Source organism: Pleurodeles waltl, chromosome 1_1 (genome assembly GCF_031143425.1).
Source record: "Pleurodeles waltl isolate 20211129_DDA chromosome 1_1, aPleWal1.hap1.20221129, whole genome shotgun sequence".
NCBI lineage: Eukaryota > Metazoa > Chordata > Amphibia > Caudata > Salamandridae > Pleurodeles > Pleurodeles waltl.
In genome coordinates this window covers 719,523,380-719,546,508 of record NC_090436.1, presented here as the reverse complement: position 1 = coordinate 719,546,508, position 23,129 = coordinate 719,523,380, and the positions used below count along the sequence as shown (strand labels likewise).

Here is a 23,129-nt window from a genome sequence, read left to right as displayed (position 1 = left end):
AAATACCCTCCACTTAAACCATACCTCTAATCACAAAATGCCTGCACAGCAAGCATACCAAACCATACTTTAGAAGGGTCTTTACCATTTCATTATTTTTTCATCCATCTATCCAACCATACTTTCACCCTTTTATCCATTCATCTGTCAATTGCATCATATTTACATCCACCCTTTTACATTTACACCCATCCTTTCATACATCCACCTATCAATACATGCATTTATCCATCTATCCAGCCTGTGACCAATCTGTCACTTTCCCCATCCCTATATGTTCATTCATCCTTCCGCTCATTTACTGTTTAGCCTATTAAATCTTTAATTATTCTATCGATCCTTTCACCCTTTCATCTATACAGCATTTCGCCAATCCATTCTTTCACCCTTCCTTCTCCCTTTTCACCTTTTCTTCCTTAATTCTTTCAATGGTCCCTTCCTCCCTTTATGTTCACTTTTCTCTATCTATGCAGCTTTTGTCTTTTGTATTTACCTTTTCCTGCTTACCTTTCTCTCTAATTCTCACTTTTTCTATTTGCCCCCTCTCTGTGCTTCACCATATTTTCATATTGTCTCTTTCTCTATTTTCATTGTTGTGCTGGTCTACCCCCCTCCCTCATCCCTGTGTCATGGTACTGCCTAACACTATTATTAACGAGCATTTTGTCCTCAGACCTGCAGCCAGAAGAAACCCATAAACAACTAATTAACTTTTGTGTTGTCCAGTTCACTAGACCATTGGGCCAAGTGGCAGCCATCCCTTAAACTGCTTAAAGAGGTGGTTCTCTATGCCACTGCTTCAAACAATGTAGACAGTTGAGCCTATTCACAAAACATATTTTGTAGTACTTTCAACAGTAATATAATAGTAGTACTACCCAAGTAATACAACATACTATTCAGAAACCTATACGCTTTGTTCTACATTTAAAATAAATACATAAACGAATTTACATCAATATTTATCTTTAAAATATTTTGAATAATTTCTTCAACGTCTAATAAACATTTAAACTTTCCCCTATCCCATTGGAGACCTCTCCCTCATTGTTGGACATCTCTGACTATGCATGACAATTTACAAGTAGTAACTCTCCACTCATAAATTAGAATCCACCTCCTGTTACAAGTGATAGAAACATGTCAGCTTACAATTTTTAGTAAATTTACACTGATAAACAGTGAATAGCCAGAAGTAGTAAATGGATTACAAACTATAACAGTAAACATACACATCCAGGATTTTCTCAAGTGTAAGTTTGTGTTGTGAATAGTCCCTCTATCTTTTTAAACACCTCAAAGCTTGCTTTATACCTTTAAAAAAGGGAGACTGTAGATACATCAAAGAACTCAACAGTAAACAAGCATTTGTAATGCAATGGGGCTCACATTTGCCTAAGTTAGAGCTATTAGCGTTGTAAATTTCTAACTGGACTTTTCTTGCCACATAAATTGAAAATGAAAAGTAAAACAGTTGAAATAAAAGAGCCGATTCAAAGTGCCATGGTCGCCATGAGCATGAGCGCAAAGGAAAGACATAAAAGAAAAAAGAAGTTTTCTCATAGTCAAGCATATCAGCAATCGTGCAATTATCCATGTAACAGAGTCAGTCTGCAAGGCAGTAACAAAACCTCTCCAAGGAGGAACAATCGTCAAGCATTTACCAATGATGGTAAAGGACTTTTAAAAGGCAAGCCCAAAAATAAGTGAAAGTGATGGGAGTGAGGTGGGCATCGTAAAAACCCACAATACATACAACAGCTCAAAGCACTTGCTTGCTCAACCTAAAAACGGTCCACCAGACCATAAAATAAGCCCACAAACTGCCAAAAAAAAAACATATGGAGATCTGTGAGAGCAGCTCTTCGGGCACTACCATATTGCTCTGTATGCCAGTCTCAGCCTGTTTCAAAACCAATATTCAAGTAAGAACATGTCAAGGTGGAAAGCAGAAGTTGATTTGGGGCAAGTCAAGACTGCATATTACATAAGGCATGAGCAAAGTGTGAAGAGGATGGAGAAGAATGGGTACATAACAGAGAGGAATGTGTCTGGTAAAATGAGAAAGAAAAAAAGTAATGGTGAGAAAGGAAATAGGAAGAAACACAGAGGGCAAGAAGGAAAAAAATGGAATGTGGAAGGGAAAATTAAGATTATAGTAAACTGTAAATCGAAGGGAGACTGATGACAAAGATATTGTGGAGGAGAAATAAAACGTGAATGAACTAACAGATCACTCATGAAGAAAATGGAGAACGTTGTGAAATTCAACAGTTTAAAGATGATACAAGTGAATGGATAAAAGAAGAAATAGAAGAAAAGGAATGGTGTGAGGAAACAAATTAACACAAGGATAAAGGCAAAGAATCTAAAGAGAACAACACAGAATCGGAAATAGGAGGAAGCAACCAGTAGATGTGATGATGGTGAAAAACAGAACAGGTGAGATAATTTTTGAAGAGTTGAAAACGAAATGCGGTGTGTTGCTCCCAAAAGGCCCTCAAACACAGAAAGAAAAAATAAATTCACTTCAGTTTGAAATGTTAGTCCTATACCTCAACTATAACGGCATTTTTCCCATCCAAATGTGCCCCAAATACTTTATTTTGGTTCCTTAATGGTGCTATTATTACATGTCCCTGATTCTGAGTCAATCCAAACATGCAGCACATTATCTATGACCTTTCTTTGACACAAAGTGAAAGAAAGGACATTTTAATACATATTTCGCCCTGACAATATATTATATGTTGCAGGATATATATCATCCAGACAATAGGGCAATCTTGGTAATAAGCAAACTGACAGATACGCAGGTCAAGCAGGCATTGTGCCATTAAAAGAATCCAGGTAAAGCTGTCCCCAAGCAGATTATAGGAAGTTTATGCATTTCTTCTATTATTTTAACTTAGAGCCCCTTAGTGTTAATTGCACTGGAAAGGCACCTGTAGAAAGCTCTCTGCAAAGAGTAGATATCTTGTTGAACACAAAGGTTCTGTGTTATATGCAAATCAAAAACTGTCAAAAGTCAGTGATTATTTAATTTTTTGTAACTTCTATTTTTCAATACGTTCACGGGTCTTCAGCAAAAAAAGCCATACAATAAAAAGATGTCAACAGTGTAGAAACATACCTTTTTAACCCAATGTTAGTACAGAACAATGCAAAACCAGTTCACTTCCACAGAATATGCCTCCAATAAACTGACCATATATTTCAGTTACAAAGAAATAAATTCTTCCAAAAGTCATAACACAATTTAAAAACTTCTTTCATTTTACATATTGGATTTCCTTTGATTTTTCTTTAATCATTAATAGATACTGATTGGTATTCCTAGCAAATTTACCATTTATTTTCTGTCATTTCCCTAGTTTGGTTCATTGCTTTGTCGTGTTACTGATCTATACAGACAATATGTAATTCGACTCCTTTTAAAATGATATTCCCATCCCATCCCGTACTCCCATCCTGGTCAAGTTTGGTCACGGTAACACTTTATTTTTGCACCATGATATAATGTTTCCCTTACATTTAGCTTTTCCACAGACGCATACTAATTACTATTCTTTCTCAGGTTCAAAAATCTTAAATGCACTTGTGTTCGTACTTTAATTGTGTCCTGTTTGGATCATTTGTTGACATGTAGCTCCGACTTTACTCAGTTTTAGTTTCAATCGAGAACACAGTGCCATTTTTAATATATGGGAATGCACATTTCCACGGGACTAATTCAGATTTCTTTACCTGATTTATTTAAGGAACATGTGTCCAAAATAAAATGAAAGGATTTGCACGTATGTTGTTGAAAAGTTAGTCAGGACACACTAACCTCATTTAAAATCATATATAGAGTGATTGCATATTGTATTGTGAGGAATGTTTTATGCACTGTTTATGTTACCACAAAAGATCAGTACTGCATATCAAAAACTACATTTCCGTTCTGTTTAGTCATCCATTGTATGTTCGGCTACCTTTTCTGACTCTCTTCCTTTCGGGAAACGTAAGTGAAGCTTCTTTTTTAAAAATAACACAGTACTGTTCTTGCATTCTCTCAAGGCATTGGGTCTCCACACAAAGAGACATTTCACCTCCAAGTGTAGGTGAAATAAAGGTATGAAGAGTATTTGCAAACCTGTTTTTAAACTTAACATTCCCCCAAGGGTGTTTTCAACAGGTTTAGTCAGTTGCAAAACCGCCATCTACCTATTCCGTTTGTGGCATCTCAAGCTCTAAGAGGAATGTAAACATACCAACCGAGAGGGTGAAGTTGAGTGAGTTGAAAAAATTGTGTTCTGCATAAAGACAAGTGCTCTTTCGGTAGAAGTCAGATAAATAGTACCCAACGTCTCCTTATGGCCATACAGCCATAAGGAGAGGTATCCTACTCCCACCATCTCAGGACCACAAACTTCAACTTTCTAATTTAGGACACAGAGGATACTTATTTATGGGCATCTGGAGCAGATGGCTCATTGCCCTCCACTGAACTGGGTGGAGAAAACTGAACTGAAGCACGTTAATTTACGTTGCAAAAGCTAGATTACTTCACTCAGCACAATACAATCTAAAACACGTAGGTAACAATGAACTATCACATACTAAACCTGTTACTACATCAGTGTTTTACTTGAGTGTTGAGGCATCATTACTGAAAGTGTTGCACAGCCTATTGGCTGTGATGTTCTTCTACAAACCTCCATAAAGCCATTAATTCATGCATCACCACCACCTCAGCTTAATAACAGACTACGTTAGAGACAGTCTACAAACCTTGAATAAGTGCCCTTAGAATTTGAGCAGGGCTGATTGCTTCAAAGCCTTTTACAAAGACTTTTAGGACAAACATCCCAAGGAAAAGTAGAACCCCACTGAACTGCAGCACCACAGAGATCCAGGTTATGCCCGGGACCATATATCAATGATCTGTCAGTATGGTGATCTAACTTATCTTTTAAACACAAGCCTCCTCTAGGAGACAGTTGCCAGCTTCTAAGACTAAGGAGATCAAGCCAACATTGATGTTAGTAGTGGCTACTATGTTATATCTAATTAATAGTTAATGGAGAGCAGCCTTTAGGATACTAATTCAATTTAACAAGGATTCTTGAAGTGTTCAATTATTTAACAACATGTCAAGCAAGAAGTGTAATGAAGGAATCTAGACGAAAATGCACACTTGCAGTTGAAGGATATGGAGAAAGTACTATTTCAATAAAAAATAAAAAAGCAGGATCCTCCACAAAAAGTAATAAAAAGTAAAGACATGTTTCTCTTTTAAATCTATTTAGTCTCTATGTCAAAGTTGCAATGAACCACAAAAAGACTGTATTGCACCAGATCACAAGACTAGCATCTGCATACAAACCTTGAGTCCACACTCAATAACAATTGTAAAAAATAACTAAGGATCTATGGCTGAATTGCAAAGATCATTTTCAAAATGGTAAAATGACTCATTGAAGGTTTCTACAATTGGTATAGATTCATGACTTTACTGAGATACACAAACATGTAAAAACCCACACACTTAAAAAGAATGAAAACTTTACATTTCTGTGTAAATGCCTAACCTTAAAACAACACACTCCCAGTGGTGCAAGGTTTCTCTGCTTTAAATTGTTTATAAGGTGCAGTATACCTTTATTTTGTTCTTTCTTTCTCCACAGTAATAGAAAATGATTTCCTCTCCCTTACATTTACACTGCATGTAACTGCCAAATTCACGGAATCACATTAACTTTTTCTAGAAAGCTTTTAGATGCATAAATGTGGCGGAAAGTTCTTTGACAATGTTAGTGACCACCCACAAAGTTATGGACTTCTGGGTGCTTACCTCTTTTCCTAAAATCACATACTGGCCCTCCCCTAAGAACAGCCGCCTTCTGTCCTCTTACCTTAAATGTACAATAGATGGAAACCCACTGATGTAAACTAAAATTACATTCATTTGAAATTCCACTGATATGGATTAATTAGAAATAGGATAGGTGGAATTCTGTGATTGGGGAAGTGGCATTTACAAAAAAATTTAACATACTTTTAAGAAAGAAAGTAGGACTTATATGTAATAAACACATTGCATAGCTGATTTTCAACTTTGAAGTCTAATATTTTTATGGCTGTATTGAAAGATGCACAGGAGACAACATGCAGTAGACACACCTTAAAGTTCGCATGACCTTGATCCACCGGCCGCACCCTCTGCTTAAAACCTCCACTCTAAATGACCCCACAATTTGAATCAAAGCATTCCCTACACAGACTCAAGAATGCTGAGGCATATGCAACACAGGGCAACATAAGACACTACATACAAAGGAAAAGACCAGTAGCCACAAGTATTGGTAGCATGGTACTCCACAATACAACATGCTTCCTCTTTACACAATAGAAGGCATAGACATGAGGAAGAAAGGGATGAACATCATGAATGACAACAATAATTAGTATTGGGAACAGATAGGGCACATCCAGCTACCATGAATAATGAAATATGACTCACACAACAAGAGAATTGTGTTCCATCCATAACAGAAAGCACTTCATGAATTTTTGAAAAGGGGTGGCATGGCAATCAACAAATATTCTTGCAAGGGATCTGAAATAGGCATAGTGTCTCATCCTCTCCCTGTGTTCTTATGCACAATCATCTCATCCTCCCTGTGTCCTTATGCACAATCAGGGCGGCCCACTATGAGGATTCAATAGTTTTTATTATGCCCACCTTTCACATCTTTCACCATGGTTGATAATTCCTGTCTTACATTCACAGTAAAGTGTCTTGTCCTAAAGTTGACAGACATGGCATTTTCTTTCAATTTAATCTCATACCAAAAACCCTTCACATTACCCAATTCCTCTTGAACTCCCATTTAAATATTTCAGAATATAGATAATGCTATTCTGTTCTGAAGCACAAGAAATTGGGGTTGCACTTCCTGGGATAAGAGCCATGTCTAAATTATCATTGTGCCACCATACCAAAAGGTTTTCACCTTTCTGCGTAACATATTTCCTAACATATTTCATTCTTTGAATTCAATTTTTTAAATAAACTTAACAACTGGATTGCCAATATAAGAAAACGTTCTGATGTCTGATTCTAACAGCACTCTATCCTGGTAAATTTTCTTTAAAAATGTTTCAGAAATAAATACCTGTGCTGATCCTGAATTGGCTAGGTATTGCAATAAGACTTCGCTTTACTGTTGTTTGAACTGGATGATAATATTTCATATGAAATACACAACACCTTATTTATACTGGGTCCATGTGCTGCAATATCTGTTTCTTGAAATACATTGAATCTTCTAGCGGTTCTAGGAAATACCGTCACAAAATGCCTAATTTTAATACTTGAAGCACTCCTTGGTGGGTGGTGGTCAGGTTGCTATTATTTTCAGTTATAAAGTGTCAACAGTAACATTTCCATTAACCACTTGAACTGGACAGCACTTTATCCCTATATCTGCTACTGTCATCTTCCCTTTCATTTGTGTTCTTCTCTTTGATAGCAGATATCTCAATAGTAGATACTATGTCCTTCTAACTCTTTGAAAAACCATAGGGAAGCTTCTACAATTCTTAGAATGTAAATTGTTACATTTAATGTGTGATTTCTATGTATTAACATTTGTTAATTAATTATGTTGTTACTACAAAGGGCAGCAATCGGATATCTCATATGTTGATTCACGTTTTCCATCAAATTCACATTGTGAAACCATATTTTAATGGGACAACACATGACTCTATGGGTTTATGTGGGCAGTTAGACACAAGAGTATAATAACGTGGTGACAGTTAATAAAATAAACCATTAAATGATCAACTGCTTCAATAAACTCATAACAATCTCATGCAACCATGCCTTAATGGGGTGACAAAACTGGTAAGTGTTCAAACATTCTTGAGCCTCTTTTCCTAGTTAATTCAGTATTCAGTATTCAGTAATATAATAACACTTTCTTACTTTCATTATCAAATATTTTCCTACCAATGACAAACAAGTAATTAGTAAGCACATTAATTCATGCATCCCAATTCATTGAAACTTCACATGAGGTATCCAAGAACAACAGTTTATTCCAGCTTTGTTTGTTTGAAATGTGTTCACAAATAGTAGACACATAAAATATGTTGCAGTGTCCCAGAAAATTATTAATGGAGATCGGGGTGAGAGCCCGATCGCACTGGTATAGTGCAAAGGAGACAGAGGAATAAACGTCAGTACTTACAGCCATTAAAAAGGTAAAGAAAAAGTTCCTACCAGCCTCACATAGGAGAGCAGCTGTTGGGCAAAGCAGCAATGATATGGAGAAAGCTCTTGTGCAGGTGTCAAGCTTGAAACCCAGGCAAGACAACAGAGCAGAAGCAGTAACAGAGAATGCAGTGCAACCTATGAACAGTGTGACTGTGATCTAGGAATGTGAAGAATCATCAGGATACTCAGCTTGAAGATCAGAGAATCAGGCCTTGGAGACTGCAGAGCCATTGACTTGTCCATGAAATAACTGGCTGAGCACTGCACCAAATGAGGTCCTTCAGCACTTGAAGAGAGACAAAGCACATAGGCAGGTCTCTGCTGAGAGTGGCACAGGCACAGGGAATCTGTAGAATCGCTGGCTGAAAGGCTACATTGCTAGGGGATAACGAAAGCCAAATCATCACCAAATATTGAAGAATACACCCAAGACAGCGAGTAGTAGAAAAAAAATTAAGCACAAGACCCTTAGTCTTGAGCTGTGTTTTTGTCTGCTTGCCTCATGTTTTTTCTGTATCATTTTGATGGCTTTAGGACGCTGAGCACTTTACCACTGCTGACCAGTGCTAAAGTGCATGTGCATCTCCCCTAACAATGGTAACATTGGTGTATATACATTTGGCCTATTTAATGTACTTGTAAATCCTTTGTAAAGTGGCCCACCATATACCCAGGACCTGTTAATCAAAAGCTACTAGTGGGTCTGCACCACTGATTATGCCACCCACTTGAGTAGCTCTTTAAACATGCCTCTGGCCTGCCTGCAGAGCTTGCGTGTGCAGTTTCACTGCTACTTCGAGTTGGCATTTAACACCCCTTGTCAAGCCTTAAACTCCCCTTTTATTACATAAACATCACCCCTAATGTTGGCCCTAGTTAGCCCATGAGGCATGGTGCCATGTAACGAAAAGGTAGAACTGTACTTTTAAGATTCACACATCCTGCTAGTGAAAAAACTCCCAAAATAGTTTTTTACTTCTGCGAGGCCTACTCCTCTCATAGACCAGTGCTGGGAATTTCTTGGTATACTTTTAAATGCTCTTTAGTGGTAAAGTCAGATTTAACATTACTATTATAAAAATGCCACTTTTAGGAAGTGGGCATTTTTCTGCTCTTGCAGCTTTGTGTGCCTGCAGCCTGTCTCTAATACATGCTTGGGGTGGATGATAGCTACACTTTGCGCATTCCCTCTAGACTGCCACAGACACAGGAAGGGTAGGTGTCTCTTAGAACTCATCTGCAGAGTGAGGACTGCTGTGCTACAATGAGTCTCACTCTGGTGGACTGCTTTCCAAGAAGGACTGGTCTCTGCTTTGATGAGTTGCCCTACTGCCTGCTGTTTTCTGACCTGCTGAGGAAGGACTGGACCTCTGTCATCTGAACCTAGAGTGACTCCAAGGGCTAGTTGGCTTGCCCTCATTCTCCTGTAGTCCCAGGGTCATCAAACACTGCCTGCATCCTGCAACCAGCACTTGGACTCTGTCTGCTGTGAGTCTTGCTCTTCCAAATGGTGCCAATCCAGTCCTGGGCCCTTGGAAGTGAGTATCTGTTCTACAATTCAAAGAAATCAATGCATCGATGATGTTGCATCGATCGGAACCAGCACATTACCTCCTGATGCCGATGCATCACCACTTATATCCAAGCCACGGACACCGCATTGCCGACTGTGCAAACCATTTTCCCTGGATTCCAAAACATCTCCGCCTTTGTGTAGCTCAGTGCCGAAGCATCGCTCCAACCAAGTGGTTCGACAATGATGCATCACCTTGACACCCAATACTGACAGGAACTTTGATGCATCCTCGATGCTGCACAGCTCAGAACCAACATATTGCCTACATCTCCTCGATCTGCAGCAACGCATGTCCTCATATTCTCCTCTGCTCCACAAATGGAGTACTCAATGTTGATACTTCTTCCATCCAAGGTACTTTCTCAGCGGGCCCTGCATGGGTCGTGTAGCCAGCCTTCCCTTCATTGTGGTCAGCCTGCACTTTAGAATTACCACGGTCTACCATGACCTAAAGTAACCTTTTAGCGCTACTGATTTCTAAGTACTATTTTGGGTTTATTCTTTAAATATTCATATCTCGACTTCTATTGATTGGATCATTTTGGTCTTGTTTTACTCATAAAAATATAGTCTATTTTTCTAACTATGTGTGGAGTACTTTTTGTAGTGTTTTCATTGTGTTGTTGTACGTGTATGTTGCACAAATACTTTACACATTGCCTCTTTAGATAAGCTTGACTGCTCTGTGCCAAGCTACCAGAGGGTGAGCATGCGTTATCTATCTCTAAGTGTGTATCTAGCTTGTCCTGACTAGTGTGATGGTTCCTGCTTGTACACGGTGCATAATCTGCCAAGCAGAAACCCTAGTTCTAAGAAGCTGCCAGTGAGGCAGACAGCTGAAATCCTCAACTCTAATGGCCCTACAATTTAAACTTCAAAATTGACCCTAGAGGCCTGAGGACCCTAGTGTTCACTTTACAGAGGGAAGCACAATACCAACACATGAAGGAAAAACATTTTGTGGTAGCAGACAGGTAAGACTGAAATTATTTTGGGGTGAAGTGTGTCTCACGATTAGAAGCAAAGCACTTGTGTTGTCAAAACTGCCTTCCTAAGCTTTTCTGTTTTTTTAATAAATATTTGTATTTGTTTTTCAACAGGTGCATACCACATCCGAACAGGATATATACAGTAATAGTAACATCTCTTCGTAGCACCCGTTTATCAGAAACCGATACAACTAACCACCCTCTTCCCCCCTCCTCTCCCTCCCTCTACAGACACAATAGCATACCACCGGACAAATCAGCCCATAAGCCATTTCCCAACCAGAGGCGTCCCCACCTCTTTGTCTCTCATTAAGCCACCGGTCCCATCTTTTGACCCACCCTGTGCATCTTCAGCTAATGGGCTCCTAGACATCCAGCGAATAGTATGTCTTCCAGGCCCTCCAGATCTTTCCAGATTTCCTAGGGCAGCCTCTGTTAGCATATGTCAGCTGTCCTTCCATCATAAATCTGTCCATTCCTCTTAGCCACATTTCCACATCTGGGCCTACCTCTGATCCCCATAATCGGGCGATATCTCATTTAGCCACCACCAGCCTATGGTTACAAAAAAGGAGGCGGGTATGTCCACGTCATCGGGGATCCCTAGAAGAATAAATTTGGGCTCTAGCCATACCTGTTCCATCAGTATTGCTCGTAACTCCCCCACAATCCTTGTCCAGTAGTCCTGTATTACCGGGCAGCCCCAGACAGTATGCATAAAGTCTCCTATTCTAGTTCTGCATCTAAGACATTCTGGGTATTGCGACTTATCCATCTCATATAACCTCTATCTATAATAGTAGATCACTTCCTATGCTTTTCAGTAACAAAACTGCCCACCTATGCTTTTCAGTTCCTCAGCCCGATTCTCTTGATTGGATTAGGGCAAATAAATATAGGATAGGTTTTAAAGTAATATTGCCAACCCGTGCATAAGGACATGCTGTGGCAGAACAATGTTGGTTGTACAGGGAAAGCCAAAAGCAAATTACCTCAAAATTGTAGTACTTATTGAATCCATGTATTTATTGTAATATTTCTAACTATAAAGTTCACATAGGTGCTCCTCATATTTAATGGAAATAATTGAAGCAGACCTTAAGTAAAATCACATCGACAGAAATTAAATTTAATAAATACAATTATTCAGGGTCACCACAAAAAAAGTAATTTTAAATGAAGGCAGGAAATGGGGGTAGTGGGAGCATATAAACAGTAAAACAAGGAGACTTCTTTTGTTTAAAGGGACGGAGAGAAAATGGACTAATTCACACAGCATAAATTCATAACTGCAAGTAGTGGAAGAAGTCCAAACAGCAAAGTGAGATCGTATGTAGGTGGAATAAGGAATACCGAAGGGGTTTGAATGGATGATTGGGTGAGGAATTGAAGGCAAACTGCAGAGTTATATGTAGGAAGACCAAGTAAAAGAGACGAACATCAATACAAAATGAAAAAATATTGGGTTATATACAGACTTAAAGCAGCGCTATTATTCAGCAAAGAGTGCATTTTCTGACCAGTATCCAACCGAAAGAGGCATGTACAAAGCAGAATACACAAGAGTTGCCAAGGAGACCTATGAGTCAAAGATGATGCCAAGATTTGAGACAGATAAAAATGGAGGCTGAGAGGAAGACATTAAAGACAGAAAAACGGGGATGCATTGAAGGTAAGAACAGAATTTCCATTTTACAATGAAATTAAGTCACTTTTAGGGCAATCAGGATTTAATAGCAGAAAGAAAGGACAACGTGTTTATGTGGTACACAGAAGTATGTGTCATGCATCACAACTCCGGTACCCACGCAACGCCAACTGATGTGAGGTGCACTTTCTCTAGCACGCCTTCGACTAACTGGCACAGAGGTTTCACAGGAAATAGAAAATGAAACTGAAGTCAGAGAGAGAGAGATGCTCAACGGTTCTGCCTTAGGGTGTTTTCAGGCTTGTGACAATGGTCTTGACTCAGCCACTTGAAAGTTGGGACGCCAAAATGTTTGCATGTTTCTCAAATATACAAATAGCAGTAGAAAGGGATTCTTAGAAGAATACAGCCAAACTAATAGTTGCTAGGAAACTAATTTCCAACCATTTCTCGAATTTGTTAGTATGTTCCAAAACCCGTAACAACTGTTAAAATTACCACACAAGCTGACAACAAACAATTCATTTGCTTTTCTAGAAAAGGAGCTATATCATAAAAATGGAAGAAGCTGTACATAGACATCTATCTGAAGATTCCAGGGTTGCAGGGCCGCTATATCGAATTAAGAGTTAACTTTGAAGGTCTGTATTTTCCTGTGTGATACGTTTGACACAAACGCCCACAACTGACTCTTTTGTTCTTACCTCATAAGACCAGACACACTGGGTTCCTCCAAACCGCCTGACACATCTGCCCACTTCAACGTCTTCATGAGTAGTATACATCTCTCGAAGGCATTCCCCAATGTGTGGCACCATTCTGCGGAGAACCTCTCGACTGAAAATCATTCCTGGGCCTCCCATGCAAAAATTCTCCCCAGGCTCGAGACCTAATTTTCCAAGTTCTTCAATATTTCCAAGTCCGGTCTGCCCCAAATAGAGAGGTTTACTGCTGTTTAATGAGCGGAGAAAGTCCTCTAGTTTTTCACCTACAAAGAATAAAACAAAACAGCATAACCAATTATTTAATGTAGTGCTTTGATAAACACATTTTAAAAAGGTTTAGTCATTACAACATAAACTGTAAACAAAAGGCAAACATATAAGCACAGTTTTTTCTTGTTACCTCAAATGAGCTGCTGACCTACTTTGAGATCAGCTGTTAAGTGCTCATACCTAATCATAGAAATTAGCATAGGAAGATATCAAAATGAAAAATAATCTGTGGTGAGGGTGATACAAGGTCAACAGGGTGCACCGTGGAACATTTACATAAACTGTCATATGTGACACGGTGAGGAGTTTGAGAAAGATTCTTTTTTCCAGTGGGTAGTCATTGAATTTTCTTGCTAGTTGATGTTGGAAATGGCCCTTCTGCAGGGTTGTCCCCAAACTTTTTGCCTTCCTCCTTCTCTTTTTCTGACCTCATTTTTTCTGGTTTCTAGACACTGCGCACTTTACCACTGCTAACCACTGCTAAAGTGCATATGCTCTCTCCCTTTAAACATGGTAACATTGGATCATACCCAATTGGACTATTTAATTTACTTATAAGTCCCTAGTAGAGTGCACTGTATGTGCCTAGGGCCTGTAGATTAAATGCTACTAGTGGGCCTGCAGCACTGGTTGTGCCACCCACTTAAGTAGCCACTTCCCCTTGTCTCAGGCCTGCCATTGCAAGGCCTGTGTGTGCAGTTTCACTGCCATTTCGACTTGGCATTTAAAAATACTTGCCAAGCCTAAAACTCCCCTTTGTCTACATATAAGTCACCCCTAATGTGTGCCCTAGGTAACCCCCAGAGCATGGTGCTGTGTGGGTAAAAGGCAGGACATGTACCTGTGTAGTTTATATGTCCTGGTAGTGTAAACTCCTAAATTCGTTTTTACACTACTGAGAGGCCTGCTCCCTTCATAGGCTAACATTGGGGCTGCCCTCATACACTGTTGAGGTGGCAGCTGCTGATCTGAAAGGAGCAGGAAGGTCATATTTAGTATGGCCAGAATGGTAATACAAAATCCTGCTGACTGGTGAAGTAGGATTTAATATTACTATTCTAGAAATGCCACTTTTAGAAAGTGAGCATTTCTTTGCACTTAAATCTTTCTGTGCCTTACAATCCACGTCTGGCTAGGTTTAGTGGACAGCTCCTTGTGCATTCACTCAGACACACCCCAAACACAGGGTACTCAGCCTCACTTGCATACATCTGCATTTTGAATGGGTCTTCCTGGGCTGGGAGGGTGGAGGGCCTGCCCTCACACAAAGGACTGCCACACCCCCTACTGGGACCCTGGCAGACAGGATTAAACTGAAAGGGGACCTGGTGCACTTCTTAGCCACTCTTTGAAGTCTCCCCCACTTTAAAGACACATTTGGGTATAAAACAGGGCCTCTGCCCTACCACCTCAGACACTTGCTGGAGAAGAAACCTGAACCAGAACCTACATCCAGCCAAGAAGAACTGCCTGGCTGCTCAAAGGACTCACCTGTCTGCTTTCTACAAAGGACTGCTGCCTTGCTGTTGGCCTGCTGCCTTGCTGAACTCTTGTCTGGCTGTAAAGGTGCTCTCCAAGGGCTTGGATAGAGCTTGCCTCCTGTTCCCTGAAGTCTCAGGACCAAAAAGACTTCTCTTTTTCATTTGGACTCTTCGTGCGTAGAAAATTTCGATGCACAGCTTGTTCCGCAGTGAAAAATTAACTGCACGGCAATCCAGAAAGACGCCGCTCGACGCAACGCCTGCAGTGCGACCGGAACTTCGACGCACGGGCTCGCATGGACAACGCCGCCGACTTCCAGAGGGGAAATCGATGCGACGCCTGGCGTGAGAAAGAAAATTCCACGCACAGCCTCCCGGAACGACACGCAGCCGGATAACAAGCCGAGGAATCCACGCACAGACCCTGGGGCATCTGGTAATCCCACGAACCATAGAAGGAGTCGGCCCGCGTGCCGGAAAACGGCGCACGTCATCCCCGAGTGAAAAATAACGACGCAAGTCCGTGTGTGAAGGGGCGAAATGACGCACACACCATTTTTCTTCCCGCAGAACGACGCACGTCTCCCCGTGTGAAAAAAAACGACGCAAGTCCGTGTGTGAAGGGGCGAAACCGATGCACACACCATTTTTCCACGCATCTCCTCCTCTGCGGCCCTCTGTGGAGATTTTCCACTCCAAACCAGGTACTTTGTGCTTGAAAGAGACTTTGTTTGCTTTTTAAAGACTTAAGACACTGCACGGCGATCCAGAAAGACGCCGCTCGACGCGATGCCTGCAGTGCGACCGGAACTTCGATGCACGGGCTCGCATGGACAACGCCGCCCGACTTCCAGAGGGGAAATCGATGCGACGCCTGCCGTGAGAAAGAAAATTCCACGCACAGCCTCCCGGAACGACGCGCAGCCGGATAATAAGCCGAGGAATCCACGCACAGACCCTGGGACATCTGGTAATCCCACGAACCATAGAAGGAGTCGGCCCACGTGCCGGAAAACGGCGCACGTCATCCCCTAGTGAAAAATAACGCCGCAAGTCCGTGTGTGAAGGGGCGAAACAGACGCACACACCATTTTTCTTCCCGCAGAACGACGCACGTCTCCCCGTGTGGAAAAAAATTACGCAAGTCCGTGTGTGAAGGGGCGAAACCGATGCACACACCATTTTTCCACGCATCTCCTCCTCTGCGGCCCTCTGTGGAGATTTTCCACTCCAAACCAGGTACTTTGTGCGTGAAAGAGACTGTGTTTGCTTTTTAAAGACTTAAGACACTTTGTATCACCTTTCAGTGATATTTCTACAAATTTTTATTGCATCTTTTATTGTGATGATCTACAAATATCCAGATAAATATTCTATATTTTTCTAAACACTGTGTGGTGTATCTTTGTGGTGCTATATTGTGTTATTGTATGATTTATTGCACAAATACTTTACACATTGCCTTCTAAGTTAAGCCTGACTGCTCGTGCCAAGCTACCAGAGGGTGGGCACAGGATAGTTTGGATTGTGTGTGACTTACCCTGACTAGAGTGAGGGTTCTTGCTTGGACAGAGGGTAACCTGACTGCCAATCAAAAACCCAATTTCTAACAGTTGAGACATGATATCTGAGGAGTCATAGTAATAACTTTGGCTCCTGGGTTCAGGGTGTCCTGTACACACTTCAGACTAGATTCTGTCATATATGCTGGCATGGATTAGTATGGTCAAGACTGGTCCTAAAATTGATGTAGGTTGACAATTGTATCTGTCCAAACCAGGCCATTGCCAGATCTGTAAAGTTGGTATACAATGCAATGTACTGAAACCATTCAGTTCTACACCTTTAGATAAGATGGAACTCACAAGTGTTCCAGGAATGTCGTTATAAGGGGCTCTCTAAGAAATGCTGTGAATGGGATCTATTTTTGAACAAATAATATTTGTGCAATCCCAAAGCACAAACTTCCAGTCAAAAGTTAGTACATTAAATTGTACGAAGCAATCTGAAAAACATAGCAGCCCTTTGCCTAAGAGGGGTAAACCCTCAGTGGAACAATTCTATACTGAATAGCATCTGGTAGGTAACCGAATGTCACAAATGAGTTTTCAAGATCATATCAGCCAATTGGAATTCAAGGCAACAATTGTCTCATCTTTGACAGTGGTGAAGATTTGCATTATGTTGCAATGGAAATCAACAAACCTCCTAAACCACAAAGTATGGCTAACAGAAATTATGAACATAGCATTGTTCTGAAAGCTTTATTTATACAGTACAAGTTTGGTTTATAGTGCAGGAACAGTTTCTTATTTTTCCCTGGTTTTGGAGGAGGGGATTCCTTGTTTCCGGTGAATGAAGTGCATACCAGAGACACTTGGGCAAAAACCCGAAAGCTTAATATGCGCCCAAATTTACAGTGATTTTTTTTTTTTAATGTCATATGTTAATTGTCTTAAGGAATACTTACGTTTTCCTCCACAGATAATTATATTCTCATCTTTCCCAGTCCCCCATCTTTTGCCCCCACAGCCCCTGCCCCTTTCCACAAGGTTCTGTTCTGTCCTCATATGTATTACTGCATGCATACTGTTATGATGAAATTGTATTACCATAATATCTCTCTTTCATTATCTGTTAGTTTTTTAAATATCTTTAATAAAGAATAGTTTAAAAGAAATGTTATATAAGGTCCTTGCGGCAAAGACTCGTGAAAAATATTTTGTGCAATGTTCTTGCATGCAACATATTTCCAGGTGCATCTTTACAAAAATCAATGTATCAGCATAACATCAGAAATCAGAACCAATACTGGAGTATAAACTGTGCTCCTGAGCACTCTCACCCTTCTTTTTCACACAAGAAGTTCCAATAAAGTCATAAGAATTTGAACTAAAGCAGCATTTTTTAAAGCAAAAGGCTAATTCAAAAAGAGAGATTAAACTCGGTGCACATAGTTTTAGAGAGCACCGACCAGAGCATGAGGGACTACAGCTGTGTTAACAGAACCGAACTGGTGGGCCTATGCCAAATATCCTTGGAACCTAGGACTGACCAAACATTGGTTCAAGAACTGACACAACTCTTTAACAGCAGTATGACTGACATAGCTCAGACGGCTGCTCCATTACATCTAAAAGGCAAAAGATAAAACCTTTAGTGCAGTGGTTCAACCAAAACATAAAGAATCAAAGAAGACAATTAAGACATCTGGAACAACTTTAGAGAAAGGACCCAGACATCACACATCTTGAACAGCCGAGAATGCTCAGAATCTCATACAAAAAGGCTATCTTGAATGCCAAAACAACAGTGATCAGATCTCAACTAAACAGAGCAAGGAACAGACCCAAAAAACCCTTTAATATAATAAAATAACAATCAGGAAAACTTGCAGAACTCACTGTTGCATAAAACTCGATGGACATCTGCAATGCCTTCTCCACTTTTTTGGAAGAAAAAAAATTGCAACCATAACCAAATCAATTCCCAACCAAGCTAGTACCCAACCTACGGAACCCACCAACCTCACGCTCACAGCATACAGCAAGAATACTGACCAACACTCCCCAAATGTCTCAAGAGAAAACAGAGCCTTCTGGAACAGTTTTAGAGCTCTGTCTGAGAGGGAAATCCAGAAAACATTCCAGTCAGTGAATCCTACCACACATTTTGACAATCCAATTTCTTCACACCTACTGAAAGAGATCCATCAATCAGTCACTCCCTTATGGACGGAAATCGAGAACGCATCTCTCCTACAAGGATCCCTCCCAGATTGCCTGAAGATGGGCCAAGTACCTCCAATATTTAAAAAACTGGGCACTGACCAGAATGACTTAAACAACTTCCGACCAGAATCCAATCTACCTTTCCTGCGTAAATTGGGAGAAAAATGCACTTACAATCAGCTTTGCGAACATATCAAGAATTTTGACCTACTGAACAAAAACCAATCAGGCTTCAGGCCAGGACACAATAGCGAGGATGCCATTCTAAACATCCTAGTTGATATACAAACATCACTAGACCATAATGAATCCTGTCTCCTAATACTTCTAGAGCTATCAGTGGCGTTAGGCACGGTCAGCCACAAACGCTTCTGAGAAATACTTGAAGTCAGAATGGGCCTATCAAGAGCTGTCCTTAATTGGTTTGCCTCCTTCTTGCAGAACAGACAAGAAAGAGTCAAAATCAGCACCTCCCTATCAGACATAACAGTTATTGGCAGGAGCATTCGACAAGGATCTATAATTTCACCAACGCTCTTCAATCTGTACATAGAACCACTCACTGAAATCCTTACATAAACAAAACTCTGTACCATGGATGCTGATGATACCCAGCTCTACATCAAACTCTCATCTCAAGAAGGTAGCCCGAGATTGGATGACACCCTGAGAAAAACACAGAACTGGCTAGCACACAACCATCTAAAACTAAATCCACTGAAAACAAAACTAATTCTTTTCTCCCCTCCCCTTACATCCCTTCAACCACAACCATGGTCTCTTAACTTCAATTGCTAAACTGCACCCCTACCATCTGCGACTCCATAAAATCACTAGGCATCACCCTAGAACTCAAAGCTAAATATGCGAGCTCATATACAAGTCCCAACCAGCAACTCTAACCTGCATCTGCACCTGCTAAGAAAATAAAACCCCTTCTTACTGCCTGATGACCTCAAATGGGTGGTTCAATCTCTAGTGCTTTCAAGACTAGACTAGAGTAATGCAACACTCATTGGTCTGCCTAAAGCCAGCCTAGCCCCAATGAAAGCGACAATAAATGGAGAAGCAAGACTTTTAACAAGTACACACCGCTATGATTGCATTTCCCCATCACTCAGAGCCCTCAACAGGCTCCCAGTTGAAGTAAGGGTCCAACGGAAGGTTGCTTGCATTACACATAAAGCTCTACACAATGCAGGTCCTAGATACATTGCGAATAGGATCAAGTTATGAGTAGGCAGAAGAAGAGCTAAATCCCTCATACTAGAACCAGTCAGATAAAAAAAATGAAAACTCACAGCCGCACTTTTGCTGCATCTGCACCAAACATCTGAAACTCCCTACCAATGAGAGCCATTACCTCACTCAGCCTTTTCAAGAAGGAAGTTAAAGCCATACTACTAGAACAACTTGCATCCTAAGTGAACTATTTTGATTCTGTCTTTCACCATTTTTTATAATTTATCCTAATGTGTTATATTGTGTGCTTCAAATTATATGTATAGCGGATCACTATTAATAGCTGTTCTCACTGCACTCCCTCTCTTTGAACAGTATTCTGATACCATGAAGGTCAAGTTTGCGATTTATAAAATAAAATAAAATACTGAATCTATTGACAGTTCTCTCTAAGAACTTCAGCCTCAACGTCAAAAATATATACTTAGCTAGCCTCCATCACATGCAACATAATTCTCAGAAAAGACCACATTTAGATATACTAGTCTTACTATTCTTTTAGACTTAGGGAGCTGCCTCAATTTCAATCTCTGACTTACTTAACAACAACCATGATTGATATATTACACTATTCTCAAAGTGCGGTTCATTCTGCAAAGTTAACCCACTTAGGGCAGCTTGTTTAGCATCACCACCTGCATAAGCATGCCGACAGAATGACCTACAAGAGCTCCTACACTTGGACTAACCAAACTCTGACATCTTTTTGGGACTGCTTATGGTACGGAATTTATTACTGGATAATGAAATTGTGTTGAACAATGAGATGTAGGTTGGCTGTGTGTTGAGTGTTGCCTGGAGACCCAACAGTCATGTGACCAGCTTATAATTCCAGCTCTGGCTTTAGGTTGGTGACACAATGTACAGTTGTCACCCACTTTTCATCACATCAAAAATGATTCATTTATTGCAAAAGGAAAAGCCCAATATATCTTTGATATGGTACTAAAAGCGTAATTGAAAGGAATCTGCAACTCACAGTGGAAAAAACTCTTGCCAGCTGCTTCAATTCATGAATTCCTTGCAAGTATGTCACAACATCTGTTGTACTCAGGATGAAACAACAAATATGACAGTTGTACTGCTGAAAGTGTGCATAAGGAAGTCAATTAGAGGTAGCCAGGGGTAGCAGCTGCTTCACTTGATTTGCCCTTGGGTCACCTGGCACTGCACTTTCCATCCCTGATCATGAGGTCAGTGGCAGGATCAGAGGGTAAAGAGGGCTCTTGTATACTTTCTGTAATTCCCACTCCTCACTCTTCACCAGTAGCAAGCATCACGTAGGAGGCTGTTGAGGGTCTAAAAAGGGACAAAGGGTCAGCGCAGTGATCTTTTCAGGGAGGCAAAGGGTGTGTGATCTCACATTTGCTGGCTCTGATTTTTGGGGAGAATTGAAACTACTTGATGTGTACAGTACTGTGTTCTCCTTTGGGCAAAACTGCAGCTCATGGATCGCTGAAACCCAGCTGCTCCTAAACAAAATGCAAGCATCATATATATATAGAAAACCTTGAACACACAACACATATAGATTGTTAATTAAACGTAGATCTATTTCTTGAGAACATAAAGATAATATCCACTAATGACAGGAGCACATGAAACCTCAAGTACATCAGCAAATCAAAGCATATGTGCTTTATGGACAGTACTGCACACAGGACATGCTTTCATTAATAGACATCAGTCTGGTGGGCAACTTTCAGGAACGCTCAACCAATGGTGCTGCTGTAGTGATCGCACCTCAAACGTTCATACTTGCCTGTGCACCACTAACACCTGATCAACAGGTTTGAGACAGAGAAAGAAAGAATGAGCAGCATTAGGTGCAAACTATTCAATGGTTATCCCACGTTATCTTACAAAGCACATATGGTTGTGGTACGTTCTCTGTCAGGATAGATAGGCCAGCCAACGGTCACAAAAGCTTCAGTCTAACAGTCTTTAGGACAGGCCTGGTGTATCACTCATTGTCAGCTCATTCCCTAAGGCTGATCACAGATGTTCGCCAAAGTTTCCGTGCATAGTTCTTGTTTTATTGGGCATGTGTGTAATCAGTAGCTTATTTGAGACCACCTGGATGACAGATTGCAAAACGTGGACTTTGTATTACATTATACATCCACTTCCAAGCTACAAATGAAGACCATTTAGAGGGTATGGTGGATAGAACATCTACTCAGATTTCTGTACAATGTTTAAATGAATGGGATTTTGAAAAGATTATGAGAAAATAGCACTGCCAGAAGATCCTTAGATCTGTGTCCCCCAGTCAGAAATAATGATTAGCCAACAGTAAAACACACACAAATCAATTCAAAATAAAATATGAGTGTCATTCACTCAAATTATGTATTCCAGAGAGAACAGCAAGACAAAGTGATGCTGGGAAAACCACATAACTCAAAGAGCTGAGACTCTGGTGAATAATGAGGTGGTTCTGCTAAGGTGGAAGAAATCAATGTAAATAAATGTACCAGCCTCTTGGCCTGCTTTACGTACTTTACACATTTTTTGTTTTAGGACATTAACAAATGGGAAATCCTATTTAATTACTTCCAATAGTTTATGTAAAGTATACAGCACTGAATCAGAGTGTGACAGTAGCAAACTGTTCATAAAATGCAAAATAAGGAAAAGCGGGTCTATACCCGCAGCTCTTTTTATTACAAGGGGAGAAGTATTTCAAATTGAATTTTAGTGAAATGGCAGCTTTTTTCAAATAACATTTAGCGGCCATTTAACTACATTTGCATAAAGGCCTAAATTTCAACATTTTAAAAAAATTAGTAGTGCTTTATTTAGGCAATTGATACCGTCAATGTGTGAACCATGTAATACAAATATAATCAACAATAATACAATAAGTGAAAACATGAATAAACTCATAAATAATACCATTCATAATAAATTCTAAACATAAAAAATAATAAAATCAATGCAGACAAGCATAAAAGATTTCCAGTTGTTATTGCAGCAAGCATAAAAATACATTTTTTTTTTATTATAGGAGGATGCAGACAAATACCTATAACAATCTACAAAGGCGAAATTAATTCGTTTTTACCAAATGCTACACCCAAGTCTACAAATCTGAAACACTTCAAAGTATCTAAAAATTGTTATCACTATTTTTTACCAGCTATAAAAGCTGGGTCTAATTTCAAAGTGATATGTGCAAAAACTGACCTGGACATG

At 40.1% G+C, this 23,129-nt stretch overlaps 1 protein-coding gene across 1 annotated transcript in view; it reads right to left on the bottom strand.

Moving 5' to 3' along the window:
• The window catches only part of CHSY3 (chondroitin sulfate synthase 3), a 541,002-nt gene that overhangs the window by 502,450 nt on the left and 15,423 nt on the right, over nt 1-23,129 (bottom strand). The window contains exon 2 of the mRNA XM_069227295.1: nt 13,187-13,470. Within this exon, the coding sequence (XP_069083396.1) occupies nt 13,187-13,470 (284 nt within the window). The remainder of the gene's footprint in view (nt 1-13,186; nt 13,471-23,129) is intronic.